The following is a 19,714-nucleotide window of genomic DNA, read 5'->3' on the forward strand; positions in this document are numbered from 1 at the left end:
CATTTCTATGTAGGAAAATTCGCCAAAACCCTTCCCGATTTAGCATTTTGTATGAAAAAAAAACTAAAGTAAAACTGTTTCCTAATATAAACTATTATTTTGCATACATCACTGTTTTCTATGTTGACCATACTATTTTCTTTATTCAAGATATTTCTAAAATATTGCGATGAATAGTAAAATTAAACTTTTTTATTTCCTTATGCCAGTAGCTATTGACCGTGTACTTTTGGACTTTTTGGACTGTGTAACAAACTAAACCCCTTATTTTTTATCGTGTTCTGGTTGAGTTTATAATTAACTCTAGTACAGTATAATTAAATATCCTCCGATGATTAAACTCTCTAATTTTTCATGACAAACTAGTATATTCGTCGCGAATTACCATTGAATGAATGAATTACTCATCGATCAATACTGAGTCAATTTTGAATTGCAAATGACAAAACCAACACAGTTGGATGAATTCCATTATCAAGCCCAGATTTGCCCTCGGGTCATTGGTTTAGACAGATGTTTACCAGTAGGCCAGACAGAATGACGGATTCGATCAGTGATACAACTAGCGCTAGTGAGATAACATGAGGATATGAAATTAAATCCAAATGACACATTATTACTGAACACTTCTGCCACAAGAGAGGTTCCGGAACCTGACAGAACGTACCTCTGTGTGAACCTTGGTCTGGATAAACATAACCAATAGAACATATAATTTTAGCCTTACCCAAGAAAATTACATTTCTAAGTTGGATACCATTTTTGCATTTCTTTTCGACACAAAAGAGTATTTAAACAAACAAAACAGGCAAATTTCCCTCAAACTTTTGCTATGACATAATAAAACTGGGAACTGATTTAACTAAACTGCATTTTATTTTAGGTAAAGAAATGTATTATATCTTTTAACTGCCACTATTGTATTTAATTTGATTAAGTGAGTGGTAGAACGCATTTTTTGAGCTACAGCAAAGAGGCGTATTTTTCTTTTCAGAAAATGCAAAAGTTACTATCAAGCTCGACATTTTATTTTGTCGTGTTGCAAAAAAATTCTGGGTTTCAAGTACTGTTGCGTTGATGGGATAGATTTGTCATTTTTCTAATTTGGATAAAACGGATAGCTGAAGTTAACATCAGGTGTACATTTTTACATATTTAACTGAGCTTAACAAAGAAAAGGTTCAATTTGTGAAATCTATTTTCCTATCATGTTTCTAATTAATTTGCCTTTACAATTGCGTTGCGATGAATATATTATTACAATGTACACCTCTTTTACGATTTTCAAACTAATTTAAGTAGAAGAATGTTTTAACTTTATGAACTTGGATTTCTTTTTACTTTGCCATTGACGGAGGTGATGTCCCAAGCATCCATCTTTCTTCAACTGACAAAAATAAGCTTAATATTTAAATATATCGGCAGCATATGAATATTTATACTGTGTAGCAAAATGAATCAGAAACAACTTCGAGAACCATCTTATAAAAATACTCACTATCAACAGGTTTCTATTTGCAGTCAGTTAGCTTAAATAATGGAGTGGTAAAACGTAAAATCCAGCTCATCACAAGGCTCTAGTCATGAAATAAACTATTGGTATACAAGAGGAAACTCACACTAAACTTAAATTATCCTAAAACTAAGTTTTTAAATGTAGTAATTTTATTATTTGTGCCTTAAAATAACAGAGTGCCATCACATTTAGACCCATGAGAATTTACTGTTCATGCATGTTTTGTATTTAGATTGTTTTGAACCTTTCACTTGGCCTTTGCCAGTCGTGGATTGCTCTGTTTTCTCCACACAGTTTCTTTGTCCCGATGTTGTGGTGTGATCCCCCGCCCCCGCCCCGCCCCCGCGCTGTCACAGTAGTGACCCACTAACGTGCACTTTCACCCACTACGATCACACTTTCTTGAGAAAGTGAAATCCTTCGTAACCTAACCTTCGTCGTCACTCTCGCTCTCATCCTCCAGTCCTAGTGGGAAGCGGTCCAACTCTTACCTTCACCACCAGCGCGTATAACACATGGTGTGCTACGAAAAAGTCCAAAATCTTACATTCACCATCAGCTCAACGCGTATAGCACATTTTGTGCTACACAAAAACATCCAAACTCTTACCTTCACTACCAGCGCACATAACACATGGTGTGCTACAAACAACGTCCAAACTCTCGCCTTCACCACCAGCGCACATAACACATGGTGTGCTACAAAAAAGTCCAAAATCTTACCTTCACCACCAGCGCACATAACGCATGGTGTGCTACAAACAACGTCCAAACTCTCGCCTTCACTACCAGCGCACATAACACATGGTGTGCTACAAACAACTTCCAAACTCTTACCTTCACCACCAGCGCACATAACACATGGTGTGCTACAAACAACGTCCAAAATCTTACCTTCACCACCAGCGCACATAACACATGGTGTGCTACAAACAACGTCCAAACTCTTACCTTCACCACCAGCGCACATAACACATGGTGTGCTACAAACAACGTCCAAACTCTTACCTTCACCACCAGCGCACATAACACATGGTGTGCTACAAACAACGTCCAAAATCTTACCTTCACCACCAGCGCACATAACACATGGTGTGCTACAAACAACGTCCAAAATCTTACCTTCACCACCAGCGCACATAACACATGGTGTGCTACAAACAACGTCCAAAATCTTACCTTCACCACCAGCGCACATAACACATGGTGTGCTACAAACAACTTCCAAACTCTTACCTTCACCACCAGCGCACATAACACATGGTGTGCTACAAACAACGTCCAAACTCTTACCTTCACCACCAGCGCACATAACACATGGTGTGCTACAAACAACGTCCAAACTCTTACCTTCACCACCAGCGCACATAACACATGGTGTGCTACAAACAACGTCCAAAATCTTACCTTCACCACCAGCGCACATAACACATGGTGTGCTACAAACAACTTCCAAACTCTCACCTTCACCACCAGCGCACATAACACATGGTGTGCTACAAAAAAGTCCAAAATCTTACCTTCACCACCAGCGCACATAACACATGGTGTGCTAGAAACAACTTCCAAACTCTCGCCTTCACCACCAGCGCACATAACACATGGTGTGCTACAAAAAAGTCCAAAATCTTACATTCACCATCAGCTCAACGCGTATAGCACATTTTGTGCTACACAAAAACATCCAAACTCTTACCTTCACTACCAGCGCACATAACACATGGTGTGCTACAAACAACTTCCAAACTCTCGCCTTCACCACCAGCGCACATAACACATGGTGTGCTACAAAAAAGTCAAAAATCTTACCTTCACCACCAGCGCACATAACACATGGTGTGCAAACTCTTACCTTGTTTTTAGGTTAGGTTAAACCCAAGCGTTGAACGGAATGGGAAACACTGCACCAGCTGATTGTAGTCGTAGTATCTTTAGGTGTTACTTCTTTTGAAGGGTATACTTATAAACAGTAATAATCAGTATAAAAAAGAATATAAACAAGTAATTTTGTAACTTTCATACTAACGCACCAAGAAGAAAGCAGTTAGTATGCTCGTTCATACTTCTTTCTTTATTTTTCAGGAAACAGGTTTAATGAAACATGTTTTGCAGTTTCTGCTACATTTCTTCTGGTGCTCTCATATATTTACAATCACTGAGTTCATTAATCTCAAACATGTTAGGCCCACTTATAATTATTCTTTAAAATACTACACTTTAGGTTATGTTCAAACCAAGTGTTGAACGAAAATAGAATATAAACACACGAAATGACAGGTTAAATCGTAGTCATAATAGTCAATCAGCTGATCACATTAGTAGTATCTTTAAGTGTTGCCAAACTATTTCCCAGTGTACACGGATTACAATCATAATAAAACCACGCTGTTTTGTGTTGTTTGGTTGGAATACTGGTGTGCGCCAAAGTATAAACCGTGCGCCAAGTATAAACTGTGCGACAAAGTTTATACTGCAGCAATTTACAGCTTTCTGTACTATAATCTGTGCAATGAAGCCAACTTTGTCGGGTGTCTGTAGGAAATAGTTATTTGTGCAACTAGTGAGAAAAGTGAGCAATTGACTCACTCGAGAGAAATCCTTACTCACGATGGTTTCTCGAGTGAGGCAATTGTACTTTGAACTCGAGTTGCACATTATACTTTTCCTACAGTTACCATAAAACAAATAAATTTGTGAAGAAACATAACCTATTTTTACACAAAAGTGAACTTTTAATATAACATTTAATGTGAAGTGACAAATACAACAGTACAACAGCTGACCAGCTGATTTACAGCCAGTGCTGCCAACGTATTTCGCGCGCATACGACGTTGCCTGCATGTTACGCGCTCACTATTTCGTGCCTTCACGTTGCAAATCTGGAGTGAGACAAAGTAATTAGAGTGAGACAATGTTAACATTGTCTCACTGATGAGCGAATTGGCCACTTTGCTTTCTCAAATCAGTGAGAGAACATGTACATTGTTAGGTAACTGTAGGAAAAGGTATTTTATTGGTGTAAATACACGAATGATTGTGTAAATAGAATATTTTCTTTCCCCTTTTAGGTTTTGTTGAAGAAAAAAAATCCGAGAGTTTGAAACTTGTTATTGTGGTTATATCATTCCACTTTTGGGATGGTAAATTATAATATTTTGTAATCACGTCCAATGTTCAATACCGTTGTTTCGTATCACTGAACCATTTCAAAAGTATGCTTATAATACTAAATGGTACAGTTTTTTTGGGACTTAAATATTTTATTAAACTAAAAACACAAGGTACGGTATTGAATAAAAAAATATTAAAAAAACACTGAACGAATTGATTACCCTATAACCACAGTGGATACAGATTCAATGTTTTTACTCGACATGTATTAATAAAACAACTGTTAATCAATAGCCCTTTCGAATTACAAAAAGCATTATACATAAACCAGGGTTCTTTATTTCCATTGCACGACGAAATGAAAATACGGTACTTTCTAGGTCAGTTTCAAATATAAAAGTAAAAAATGAATAATCATGAGCTGTGTTGTAGATCGAAATCGCAAGAAAGTGGAGAAAGATACTCGCTCTCACTTTCAAACTCTCACTGAAGTCGCCATTGCAGGGGGAGGTAGCAGCCATCCGAGGCTCAGAATGTAAACATTGTGTACGATGTAATATGCAAATAAAATGTCAAACCACATAGAACAGCCACTTCGATTAACCTTGCAGGTTAACCTGCAAAGTTTAGCATAATGATTTGGAGCAATGGATCAGTTCTATTCTCCCACAAAATAAACACACAGAGCTAGGAATTGTATAGAACTAAAGAGATAGTATTGCACTACTGCACTAGGGTGGACTTCACGTCTACGACCCAAAGGTTCGAAGTATACACTAGCCGACACCCCACCCATCTAGTGTAAAAAGGATAGACCTCTTCTACAATAAAACACTGTCTTTGTATCAGAAATTCCTCATCAAGAAAACTCCATACTATATTCCATTTAGCTCTTAAATTTACATGTAAGGGTATACTCAAATTATTTAATGAGTAATTCAAGGAATCGTGATAATACCTGTATTTTTGTTAAACAAAAACTTTATTTTAAAGTTGCGAATAATTTTTTTAAATACTTACAAACATTTGAAAGGATATGAACTTTTAGAATTCAGTAAATTGAATGTTCATTTATATTTTGTTTGTAATTGGGTCGATATTAACTTATAATAAGTTAAATGCAAGTATTTAGGTCTATTACTAAACAATGATCATGTAATAATATAATTTAGTTAAAATTATCTCAGAAATACTTGTCCTTCCATCCAGGGGTGCCCACAAGGGGGGGCTGTGACGCAGACTGCGTCATTGAAATTCTTGGGGGGGGGGTTCCAAAAATTCAAATGGGGGGGGCTAAAGTTAATTGCAACAGTGTTCAACGTGACGACAATCAAAAATATATTACAAAGTCACTAGATAGAAAGTTGATTAATTAATTACAATAGTTATATTATTGAATTCAATTAGTTAAAATAGGATTTTAGGATAGTTTAGGATTCGTGTAGGAATTTATTATTCAAGATTAGCAAGACATGAGATCTTAAGAGGGAGGGCACGGAATGGCTCAACTGCTGAGATAGATAAAGATAACGCGTGGTACAGACACGTACAGCTACACCGCGACTCGGCATAGGCTCGGATAGGCTAAGTAGCATAGGCTACTTGATTGTAATTATTACTTAATACTTTACACTATTGTGTAGATACTCGATTACCTGAGTTAATAGTGTGGGGGGGGGGGGGGTAATGAAAAATACGGTTAATCCAATATAGTATAAAAACAATTAGCATTTTTATCAACGAAATTCAATATTGCACAATCATTATTATTGTGCAATAATGACATTTCAAATAATTTATCTTGGTTCAGTTGTACAAATGGCAACGTTTGAAATTATAGCTCACTCAAACTCAACTAATACAATAATATTAATAAAAACAATAATACAATTAATAATTAATAACAATTAATAATTAATAATAATAATACAATTAATAATAATAAAAACAATAATACTAATAAAAACACTGTATTGCTATAAATAACGTAAATATTAAACCTTAGAAAGTTTTGTAAGCTATGCTCATGATAGACAGATAGGCTACCGGTAGGTGCTGTATCACAACATAGGAATTAATAGATAAGTAATACAAAAGTGTAAAATTATATTTAGAGATAATAAAAACACTCTTAAAAAGAATGTAACGAGAACAATTTTGTTATTATTTTTATTTTTTCTTCTGTTCTTTCTTAGGGTTATCTTCAATTCATACACAAATTCAACAAGTTGCCATATTTACTCGTTCGTTGCCCAATCACAGCCTACTAAAGTTACCATGGTTATACTAATCACTCAAAACACAGTTTACTAATCATTATATCGTCATTATTCCCCAGCTGTTGTATCTGAAATCTGTTGTAACATAGCGCACAGCAGACAGAAGTGTAAAACACGGAGCAGACGATTGTTGGCGCAAGCGTTAAAGTTGAAGCAATTTTTCGATTTCATTTTCATCAAAGGAGCTGTGATGTTTCCAAAACGATTATGTGGGAGGGAGAGGGGGTCGTTATATGAAGAGAAAGACGCTGACAATTCGTTAAGCAGAGGTTACGAACACTATGTATATTCTGGAAATAAAAAAATCCTTAAATTGAGGTGACTTATAAAACTCTTAATTTTATTTACATAGAAAGATAATTTTTCCAGTCCTGTACAACACTGATTCACCGTCTTTTCCCGGTAATCAAAACTCAAGTACAACTTGATACACACAGAATCTCCGGTTCCCGACCTGGATGATGGCTATAGTTATTTACAGTAATTTAATTTATAGTTACATATTAGTACCAGTGATAAATCAAATCCGTTATGTAAGCCACACGGTTATTAATCTCACTTGTTTTTGGATTCGGTTACAAACGTGATCGGAAATGGTTTCAAACGTGATCTGAAATGGTTAGGGCCTACACAGTATTCGTAAACAACATTTATGTAAACATATAAGTGACAGCTAGAAAAAGGAATCTTTATCAAAACAGCTTTTTGTAATTTCATATATGACGTGTTCTCTTAACAGATTATTAGTATTTCATAAATGACGTATGTAGTAAACATGGAGAAAAAAAACTTTAAAAAACCACACAAATTTGGGTTTTTGATCGTCCGTTATTTTATTTCCAAAATAGTGAGGCCATATTTTAATGGCTAAGGACACTCTCGCCAATCCTGTGAATACAAACCATTAGAATATTAATCGGTACTCTAGTTTTCTTTAAGAGTAGGCTGCGAAAATACCTTCTGGGCCGTGACAGACGGACATAAATTGAGATAAGACATGTTTCAACTTCTATAATGTATACAAATAATGCTGGGCGGGGGAATACTGTTTGACATTTTTTGTGTACCTCATTTATGGGGGGGGCTGGTGCTCAATTGGGGGGGGGGGGTGCGTCATGAGTCTAGGGGGGGATGGGCACCCCTGCTTCCATCTTACAATTGACTGAATTGTTACCTTCAGAAATAGCCCTATAATTGATGTCATAAAAAGACACCACAAATCCATCAGCCTACTGTGTTGTGGTGATCATTTCTGTTGTCTGTTTTGATTGGCTTAGCAAAGCAGCATTAAGTGCCTGGGGTGTAGCATTGCTCAGTGGAGGCGGTGGAGGTCAGTCAATATACTGTCAACTCTAGCAGACAAAACTATATTTAAACTCACGTGTATAGCCACGTATTTACAATCAACTAGAGGAGGAATATCCTTTGAAATTTTAAACATTACTTATAACAAGAGATCTGGATAGGAGTATTGATAGCACGGTGAGTAGGATGCGCATATCGTGTATACTCAAGCTTAGGGGGAGTTTGTACTTAAAAATACATATTTAGGAAATTGGCAATACCAATACTTTTTCTTTATCTATACAATTCCAATATATACAAGTAAGTATAAAATATATATACATGTATACAATTCGTGTGAGACATCAGAGAAACTGTTGCTGAAAATGAGGTCTCATCGATAACCCGCTAAACCATTCGCCATGTTTGTTTTATTTTGTTATTGTGATTTAGTTCTCATGACAAGCGGGTAAATCCTTTGACTATGGATTGAGTTATACATTCCATTCACACGATTTGCCAGATTTAAAGTAAAAATGAACGTACTCGTTAATTGAAATAATTTACCTACTGAGTGCCCTAATTTATGTTTATAAGTTTTTTTGTTTTCGTTTTTATAAGTTGCAAACTTTTGTCAAATACACAACTTTTGACTTTGAGAAAGAATGTGATGACATTTTATCGTAAAAGCAAAGCATATTTAGTGTCATATCAACGGAAACCATCTTTTATGTCACCGTATCTAAAACTAGGGGGGGGGGTGTATTTGCACTGTTACATTCTGTGGGTGGTTTACTGAATTATATTCCATTTCAACCAAAAGGCTGGCTTCAGCATGTGCATCTAGATGGGATGACTAGTTAAGTTTCAAAACGTCTTACGCAAAAACATGGAAAACTAATCAAAGTGAAACATTCCAAGAATAAGTAAAAGAACCCTCTAGGAAATCACACGTTATTCCTGAAGAAAATAGTGCCTAACCAAACCAAAACGTACGAGAAATGTATTTAAGGCTGATGTAGAACATAAATTAAATACGGTATATTCTAGACTAACCCTTTCATTGCCGAGCCACGGTAGTTTTCACACAGGAAGCCCGAATGGCCAGTTTCCTGCGCTATATTTTTCGCACGTACGTTACGCCTGTCTAGGTCGTCGGGTGTGGTAGATCCCCGTGACCCAGTGCTATGGTGGTATAATGGTAGATGGTAGACCCGTGCCCGGTACAGGACAGACCCCACTTCCTTCCGGTTCGTGCCCAAACAGCAGAAAATTGATGTCGGACACTCGTAACACATAACGTTCGATACTTACTTGTCCTTTGTACAAACAAACACATAACGTTTGATACTTACTTGTTCTTTGTACATACAAACACATAACTTTTGATACTTACTTGTTCTTTGTACATACAAACACATAACGTTCGATACTTACTTGTTATTTGTACATAACACATAACGTTCGATACTTACTTGTTCTTTGTACATACAAACACATAACGTTCGATACTTACTTGTTATTTGTACATAACACATAACGTTTGATACTTACTTGTTCTTTGTACATACAAACACATAACGTTCGATACTTACTTGTTATTTGTACAAACAAACGCATAACGTTTGATACTTACTTGTTCTTTGTACATACAAACACAGCGTTTGATAATTACTTGTTCTTTGTACATACAAACACAGCGTTTGATACTTACTTGTTCTTTGTACATACAAACACAGCGTTTGATACTTACTTGTTCTTTGTACATACAAACACAGCGTTTGATACTTACTTGTTCTTTGTACATACAAACACAGAACGTTCGATACTTACTTGTTCTTTGTACATAACACATAACGCTCGATACTTACTTGTTCTTTGTACATACAAACACATAACGTTTGATACTTACTTGTTCTTTGTACATAACACATAACGTTTGATACTTACTTGTTCTTTGTACATACAAACACAGCGTTTGATACTTACTCGTTCTTTGTACTTACAAACACATAACGTTCGATACTTACTCGTTCTTTGTACTTACAAACACATAACGTTTGATACTTACTTGTTCTTTGTACATAACACATAACGTTCGATACTTACTTGTTCTTTGTACATACAAACACATAACGTTTGATACTTACTTGTTCTTTGTACATAACACATAACGCTCGATACTTACTTGTTCTTTGTACATACAAACACATAACGTTTGATACTTACTTGTTCTTTGTACATAACACATAACGTTCGATACTTACTTGTTCTTTGTACTTACAAACACATAACGTTTTATACTTACTTGTTCTTTGTACCTACACTCGTAACACATAACGTTGCATTCTTACTTGTTCTTTGTAACTACATACGTAACGCTCGATACATAGCAATGGGGTGGATCCCTAAGGGAGTTTATCCCTGCAAAAATATTAACTCAATTGGTCTAGCAATTGTTGTTCACGTGAATCTCAAATTGATACACTCTCAATTTTCACATTTATTATTTTTTATTTGTAATACAAATACATTATCCTAATTAACTGCTTGCATAAATTAAAAAAAAAACTAATTTCCATATATTTGATTAGAAGTCAATTATAGCTAATTTATTATACCTTGATCATGATTAGCGTCATAATAAATGGCAACAAATTGTTGAATACAGAAAACTCGGTTCTGACCATTTACCTAAGCGTGGAAACACACAGAATAGGAATGTGAATGCATTGCAAAAATAGCTCCGATCATAAAGAAGTTCGCTTTCAGTGGCGAGACGCGAAAGCAGACCTTGCTCGTTGAAAATAGCGTCATGGTCGAGGACCAAGGCCTTCTTGATAAATAAACCCTTCCACGATATACCGCTCTGCTCCGGCGCTAGACACCAGGCGTCGATAAACTGTGATACAAACGGAAATTCTGTACTGACTATTTCAGTCTTTTGATGTCATAGGCTACATTAAAAATATATATTAATACAATTAAAATTTAAACTTACCCTTACTAATATTTGGTTAATGCAATCCAAAATGACCTCAGGTGTTTACATTTAAAATCAAGACTGACAATAATTCCAAGGATAAACTACTTGCCTTATGTTGTGATATTATTATAAATATATTTTTTTAAAGCGATAATTTCAGCTACAAAAGATTTCTTTAAGCTGCATATGTTGTTTGTACTGAATTGACTAATATTGTTTTATCAATCCATTGTGCTATATCGTAGCTTATATATATGACCTTAATAACTTGCTTAAAGTGTCATGGATCGTGTGTAATAAATAATATTGATTAGAATATCAATAACCCTCCAGCTCCTACCAGTACCTTTAGGTATAGACACAGCGCATCGTCTGTAGTCTCTAGTCTATGGTAATCCTATGGAAACTACGCATTGACGTCTCTTTCTAACCTGTTGGGTCAAAGATTTTATAAGTAATGTGTTGCATCGCCATTGACCAATATTTCTTACTTGTTCTTCTCTTGTCCGTTCAATAGCTGTATAGTATGAAAAGGTAGCAAACGCGATAGGAATGAAAATTGATTGTTTCTAAAATTTGCGTCACATGTTTATAAAGAGACTGGTTGCTGCGCCAGTGCTTTTGCAATGGAAAGAGGACGCGAAAGAAAAATATTAAAATTTTAATAATGAAGTTTAGAAACCTCTAATTTTCAATTTAAATAAACAATTTGTATTATGTAAATCAACCTTCAATATGTCCACTCTCAATATAGAAGGGTACGAGACCTTAAATTTTCTACTCGTGTCGTTAACACTATTTACGCGAGTTGCATACCCTACTTTACCTACGACAGTGATTAAATTACTAAAAATCACTACTCATAACTTCTAAGAGAGGTTATGTTTTCGTTTATAACCTCTCATTGCGACAACAATGATGCAACGAAACATCGTACCAGATACTAATAATCGCACCACTCAACAATAAAATTGGCCTGAACAGCTGATTAGTTGAAGTTCGGATCATATTACAATTTTACTTCTCTCTCAATCCTTGAACCTCATTGGTCCGTTACCCGTGTTGTTATGGGTAAAACTATGCTGTTATGAAAGTAAACAATGCTGTTATGTGAAACTTTTCAATTCTAAGAACTGAACTGTAACTGCTACTTAAAAAAACGGTCGTAGGTATCATTAACAACACAATCTTAAGCAGTATTGTTGTGCCTTATCAATAGTATTTCGAAATATTAAAGAAAGGTTATTTATAATATTATATAAAGTTGGAAATTATTAGTTTACTATGTATAACAAACTAATAATGCCAACCAGGATTTTTTTAAATAAATAATACAGATGACTGTTCATAATTAACGATAAATCAAACTATATTAGTATTTATTTGTCAGTGTTGTCAGGAGTTTTAGCTCGTCGCCATTACGTAACGTTGGGCTGCGGCAGAAACAATTCGTCAGCATCGCAGGAACGTAGTGTGGGGTCCGTCCTCGTACGACCTTGCTCTTCTAGATACAAATATGATGAATATGTAAGAATAACACAGTGTACACAAACCAAGAACTTGATTTCATATTTAAAATTTTATAGCGACATTTCCTTGATCTTACATGTGCATATGAATCGTGTCTTCAGTATTAAATGGGCTTTCTAAGTTTTAAAATTTATTTTAATCAAAAATACAATAATTTGATATGTGGTTGGAGGAATTGTATAGTACAGCGCTTTGTGTAGTTGCTATGTTTGTAAAGGAGTGAAATAAATAAGTAAATTTACGACATCCTAATCCCAAGGAAAACTTTAATGGATTTAACATTACATTGTAGTATTACTCTCTTTCCTGATTTTATATATTTTTATATTTATATTTTCCATATTAACGGGTTTTTTCCTTTACCAGGAACTGTTTTTATAATTAGTGGTGTCTAGGTTTGTTTTATAAATAGTCGCATACAAAATAGTCATTGCAAAGTAAAGCAATGTCTATTTAATATGATAACCTAATACGAGTTGCTTTTTTAATTTTCCTGGATAGGCTTCAATGTAGAATCGTGGTCCTCTGGCCATCGTTTTTGACACGGTCGTCACCAGAAGACCACGATTCTGTTTTTTTTTATTTATTTAAAAATGTAAACGGAAAATACCAGATTGGGTGAGGGAATTTTTTTAAGACTAAACATTGATGTACTGTAAAGTATCAAAACTGATACATTTCAGTAATGACGGTAAAATACGTTCAGAAGGTCTACAAGGGTTTTCGGTAATAAAAGGTTATTAAAATGAAAAATTCACATGCTAAACGGTTAAGTGTTGCACAACCATAAACCAGCTGTCTGTCAGCAAGACGACGTTGGCCTAGCCATACTGGCAGCTGGCGGATCACATTATTTTTATCAATACAAAAACAACTTTTTGAGGCGAGTGATTAGAAGGTCGTTCATCTAACTGCCAGAAGAAAGTTGGATAGTTGACCTTGGCCTTCTGTCCTTATCACCTATATTTCAAGGTCGTGGCATTCTCCTCGCGCGGAAGAAACCAGTTGTTTGAAACAAGCAAATGGAAAGTTTACAACAGGACAATCCGCTATACAAAAATTAGATTGTTGTGCGAAATATATTTATATTTTTTTAAGTTTGTTTATTACATTGAAGAGCACTATAGGAACTTGGTTTAGGTTTACGGTGAATTTAGTCATGCTGCACTAAAGAAAACAAAGGGCTTGAACGATTTTTTCCAAGAGCCTACATGATGATATGCAGTCGTAATTCGGATATCACAGTCGACTCATCTCGATACAGTATCACTCTATTACTCTATTGATATTTAAAATAACATTTTCTTTACATTTATTGTATATAAACATGATAACACTTTTTTATTAAACGTATATTCTTAACACAATAAGGGTTTTATCTGTAACATCCCTTTTTCAACCACCCTACTTATCCGATTGGTATGATTGTGGTGTAATTTTAAAGGTTTTGAACGAATGCAGGGACGGATGGTAAATAAAAAGCGTATTTCACTTAGAGCTTTCAAAGATCCAGTGCTGTTGACCAACTTTCTTTATAACAGTTTTAAGTATGAATTATAATTTTACAGTCGATGACATCAGTTGGTTTTGCAAACGAATTCATAATGTAAACACGAGACAAAACAGTTTATGTGGTTAAATCTAATACTTGTATTGATAACTGTAATAAGATTGAGGTTGGTAAATTACTCTCTGTTTTACGTCCAAACATTATAATTATTTTTATTTTTTAATACTTTTGTTTGTCTTTTAGATTTTTTCGACCACGAAATAGTCTCCGAAACTCCATTGGATTGTTCGTTATGCCTCCTCGTATGCGACTTTTGAACATAGCATAAAATGCGCAGTTCGTGCACGGGCACCCTCGTCAAGGACTTTGAAATGTTACATTGTTCACCTTTTTATAAGAATAACAATAATGGTTAACAATAATGTAATAACAATAATGTCTCCATTTACTTCGTTCATTGTAATATGAAACATTTATTTCGATATTTTTAAGTCCGATTTTGGGTAAAAGATGAATTGTACTTAATAGCAATTATTTTACTACCTACAATCAGGAAAAAGGAGAACAAAGAATAATCATCAATTGAGTAGTCTGTAGTTATAAATATCACACAGGATGGGTGAATTTTATATACTACAAACTAACTATATTTATAATACAACCTTTAAGGTAACGGCTCTTTAAGTTTAATTCCACTCAACCCATATTTATATTATTTAACTTACCTTCCGAAAGGTTTGAATTACAAATGTTATGATAGTATTAAATTTGAAAGGGATGAAAGATAAAAAAAGTATGGAGACCAACCATGAACTATTTTTAATATATAACTTTTAACGGGAATTACATTTGACCCGTATTTTACATGAATATAAACTTACCCCCCCCCCCATCTGTCTCTCTCACTCTCACACCACTGATGTTACATGTTTACTTTCTCCGTCTGCTCATCTCTATCCGACTATCCACTTCACTTTCAATCCAATCCACACAACATTCTCTCCGCGCTTTTCACTATCGATAGAGTTACGTTTCACAGCTTTCTTTACTTAATTGTTGTAAATGCTCGGACAATTAGAGGATAGTTGAATAGAAACTCTTGAATCAGCAATCACTACCTCTGTGACAGTTCATTTGTTTGTTGTTGGTAAAGGAATTAAAACTATGTAAAAATAATTTAGTTACAATGCAATTTGAATAAACGATTTACTGTAATACAGACTATGTAATTCGATTCTTAAAGGAGAATAGTCTGTTTACTTGTCAAAGAATCAAACTAGAAACCAAAATTAGCGCTTGTTACGTTTTGTATTGCAAATAATATTATAAATGCTTTGTACCCTCCTCTGTTTGATCTTCAATGTTTGTAATTCTATGTTTTTTCGTAACTTTACTCCTTGACCCCCAAAACATAAGTTTAATGTAAAAATTTGTAATAATTTACTATTTTAAGCCAAAAGGCGAGTTTCCCTATACAGCAGGTAAGTAGGTGGTTAGGTAAGATTTAGACCTTAGGCAGTTTTGACTGATTTGCGAACCAGCAAGGCCGAGTCATGGAAACGGGGTATTATGGGGTTTATAAATGTTAAGCGATATGTTTTTTTTTTTTTTAATTTCTATCCATAAAACCATCCTGTATATAAACAAATAATTTTGCATATTGAAGGGTTTTTGTACAATTTAAGGTTACGGAGAAGCAAAATTTATAAAATGTCATAAACTGTATACAACGGGGTATTTTATAAAATGCGATGAAAATGTTTACGGCAGGACGAGTTCCTAGACCAATTAATTATTAAGACATAAATTCAAGACACAATTGTAAAGGTGGACGTTTTAGGTCTACGGATGTAACAGTACCAGTCTATCAAAATATTTATTTACGACGGTTTTGTTGTTGGTAATCCTTAGATCCTGATAAGAACTTCAGTCATGTTCAAGTTGTAATCTATTATTAATGTTAAGGAAATAACCTTCGTTCCCAAAAGAAAATTATAACGACTTCTACACTTTTTAACATAGTTTGTCGATTTGTACACACTTTTAATGTACTATAGCCTTCGCTTTGCACTTAAAAGGTATAATTTACGTCCGTAGACCACCGGGAGGTGGGTAGGCCTATCATCACTAAATTCTCGACATTTTGAGAGCCGAATCAAATCTAAATTTTACACTATTTGCATATTACGAATACAATAATGCAAATAGATAGTGAGTATGTACGTACATAGTGCATACATAGTGTGCACATGGTGTATTGATGCATCTCTCATCGACCTATAATTGAGTATAATTTTCTATTAATACTTCAACCACGCCCCATATGACAGTTGTTATTACTGTAGTCGATATAGAGAATAGTTTCGTTAATATTTTCTTGTTTTACTCTTAGCAAAAATAGAGTACCTTTTAGACTGTAATATTTGGAGTGATGTCTCTCCACGGTGTTCGACAATGTTTGTGAAACTTGGTATGTGCAAGTAAATACTAAGTTAAGCCATAAAAAGTGTTTGCTATTTATTTTTATTTTTAGAGTACCTAACTTAACCAATTTTATCCTCAATATAGCCGAATATCTGTTAGGTTAGTTGGTTGGTTTTCCTCCTTTAAATTATTTAGAAGATTGGTAGGTATACTACTTTCATAGCTTATCAACATTTTTATCTGAATGATTTGTTACAAACAAAATTTTAAAAAAATCCCAAAACATGCTGCTGATGTATTGATTGGTTGATCTATTTATATTGTTTTGTTGGCAATTCTGATTCAATAATCTGACTGAATGCGTGTAGATTTTGCCGTTTTCCTCCATTTAGCATTTTTACTTGCTCTGGGGTAAAATACACGAAGTTTTTTAAATTACAAATTGCCGTTTTGATGTTTTATGTGCTCATTATGTATAGCATACTAACTAAAATAATATTGATGCAATACACAACAAATCTAGTAAACCCCATTTCCCCCCGTCCTTGGCAATTACAATATAGTCCACCGCTTCATAGATTATTTCAATATTGTATGGTACGTATAGAATTGCATCGTCTACTTAATGCGTACGCATCCGTAATAGATCCAATCGCCACATATGTCTTTTGTTCAGTAGGATACTAATATGCTTAGTTGATACAGTCAGCAAGCATTACTTGGACTCCACTCCAACCCTTATATCAAAGATTATAATACTTCAGGGAGGCAGTCTACAAGTGTATACAGATTACAGGAGAGGAGAGTGGGGCTCGAAAGCGAGGTTGGCTTCGGTTTCCTGATGAAACGAAAGGGAGAGCAGAGATGGAAAGTGTTCAATAGTTCTCTCCCGGAGAAAACGAAAGTAGTTCCTCCCTTCTAGAACTGAGGCTAGTCGCCGAGGAAGGCGCTATACCAGATACTGTAGTGGTTCATTAAACAACACAATAATTACCTAAGTCTTTCTACTAAATAAAAAATATTCTGTCCATTCTTAGAAAATTTCTAATTGAGGATATCAAATGATTTTTGCACACATACGACCTACGAATTGGTAAACCAGTAAAAAAAAAACGAAAATTAATTGCTTTCAATTAACAAGAATACGATGTAAATGCACAACAATAGCTGAAAACACTTGATATTTACAAGGTGCTAATTATTCAATTTCCTTATTGTTTAGGAATTCATGCTTATTTTCAAATTACGGTTGATAGTAAATTATTCATGAATAGTTTTAACAATACCTAGTATACATAATTATATTCCTTGAATAATTTGTGTTAATCTATAAACACTTCAAAAAATTTCATTAAGTATAGCTTCTAATATTTTTTATGCAAGGACGTGGCTAACGAAAGATTTATTGAGGATAATTTGTTTACTTTTTACGGATTAATGACGGTTTAATTAATGTGGTTTAGGACCCGAATCGCTAGAGATATCAAATCTCGTTCTAATGTAGCATTGCCATATTAATTTACAGTAATACATTAGTTTACACAATGATTTCGTAAGATAGTCTTTAAGATAAGAGTAGAAAATTTTAAGATTTGAGTGTCTTAATAATGGCTAATTACGCAAGTTGCATACACATACTACGACTATTTTTAAAAACTAACAATTACTACTCATAACGTCTAGGTTATGTTTTCGTTTATGACCTCTCATTGCCACTGATTGTGATGCAACGACTCATTGTCCCAACCACTCACTCATTGTAAAATCCATTCAATTGGCCTTAATAATTGATAAGTTGATGTTCGAAGTACAGTATTACAATTTACTTCTTTCCTCTCATCTTTGAACCTCATTCCTGTTAAAAAACATTACTGTGATGTGAATTTTCAACTCTAACAGAGCTCAAAAGGCTAGTTTAAAAACGGTCGTTTGTAAAATATTTTACAACGCGGTGTTTGAACGCACATCACGTTGACCTATATTTTAACTGTTACGCGCCGTCTACACACATTGATCTATCCCACAAGTAGTACAGACAATAAACAATGTGGTGAGATAACCCAATTCGCGATCTCATAACATTCCTGTTATCAGTAGCGGATTCCGTAATTTCGGCACCGCTACTTGTTATCACGTTACGCAACTCTCGGCGTTGTTATTGTGTGCAAGGCGATCACTAGGTCTCACTGAGTATTCAAAAATAGTGGTCGCATTACAGCGATGCGAGTGCGCCGTCGCGGGGGGAGAGTGAGGGGCCGCCCCCCGCCCCCCGCCACCTCCCCGCGGCAGAGTTCAGGAGCCGTTTTCAAGGACAAGGTTAACGCCATGCCCTTCGCGCTACAAGCCTTCGTCAGTCGCGCCGCATCCTCCTATACTGTAGCATCGCCCGCCCGTGCTGTGGATAACACATAGTAAACACCGCAATGTTCTGTCCACCTTCGCCCCGCAAAGCTTAACACCACCACGCGACTAATCGAAACTATCTCAGGTACAACCGTTCAGGAATTTTTCTACTTTTTTACAGTTTTTATCGGTGTTCGTCATGTGTGTTATCGAAAGTGAGAACTGTGTTTTTAATTGTGACATTTCTGTGAAGTGACTGAGTGAGTGACCGAGCGACTGTGTATTAGCCTAAGTGTGAATACGTCACTGCCTTATATCTCATGGATTACTTGTAAGTTAGTGCCGAAGTATACTATAACTACTACTGCTGGGATTTATTGACCTCGTTTTTTCTACAGTAGTGCCTAGTTTTATATCGGTGTTGTATCCACGCTCACTGCCGCGTATCTCAGGAATATTTGTGTAGTGAAGTAGACAGTAATATGTCCGGCGTTTCCACAACCTCCTCAGAGCTTCGTCAGGTGATCCTCGCACCCCCGTCCTCCGGTGACTTTAGGATGCCGTCCGCTCCGCCCCTGGTCACCTCCTCGACGTGTTCACCCCCCGGGCCGTCCGTGGTGATGCGGCCTCCGCCCCCGCCGCCTCCCAAGATCATCCACCGATCCTCGGACATCAAACATGAGAGGGTTCACCATGAAGAGCCTTCCAGCTCCATCCCTGATCTAGGTGA

At 35.4% G+C, this 19,714-nt stretch overlaps 1 protein-coding gene across 1 annotated transcript in view; it reads left to right on the forward strand.

The window, feature by feature from the left end:
• Positions 1 to 19,019: 19,019 nt before the first annotated feature.
• The window catches only part of LOC129000068 (nuclear hormone receptor E75-like), a 101,250-nt gene continuing 100,555 nt past the window's right edge, over positions 19,020 to 19,714 (forward strand). The window contains exon 1 of the mRNA XM_054426981.1: positions 19,020 to 19,710. Coding sequence (XP_054282956.1) covers positions 19,467 to 19,710 — 244 coding nt within the window. The 5' untranslated portion in view covers positions 19,020 to 19,466. The remainder of the gene's footprint in view (positions 19,711 to 19,714) is intronic.

This window comes from Macrosteles quadrilineatus, unplaced genomic scaffold (genome assembly GCF_028750875.1).
Source record: "Macrosteles quadrilineatus isolate MER2022 unplaced genomic scaffold, UCM_ALF_1.0 Scaffold_1__1_contigs__length_201487025, whole genome shotgun sequence".
NCBI classification, from domain to species: Eukaryota; Metazoa; Arthropoda; class Insecta; order Hemiptera; family Cicadellidae; genus Macrosteles; species Macrosteles quadrilineatus.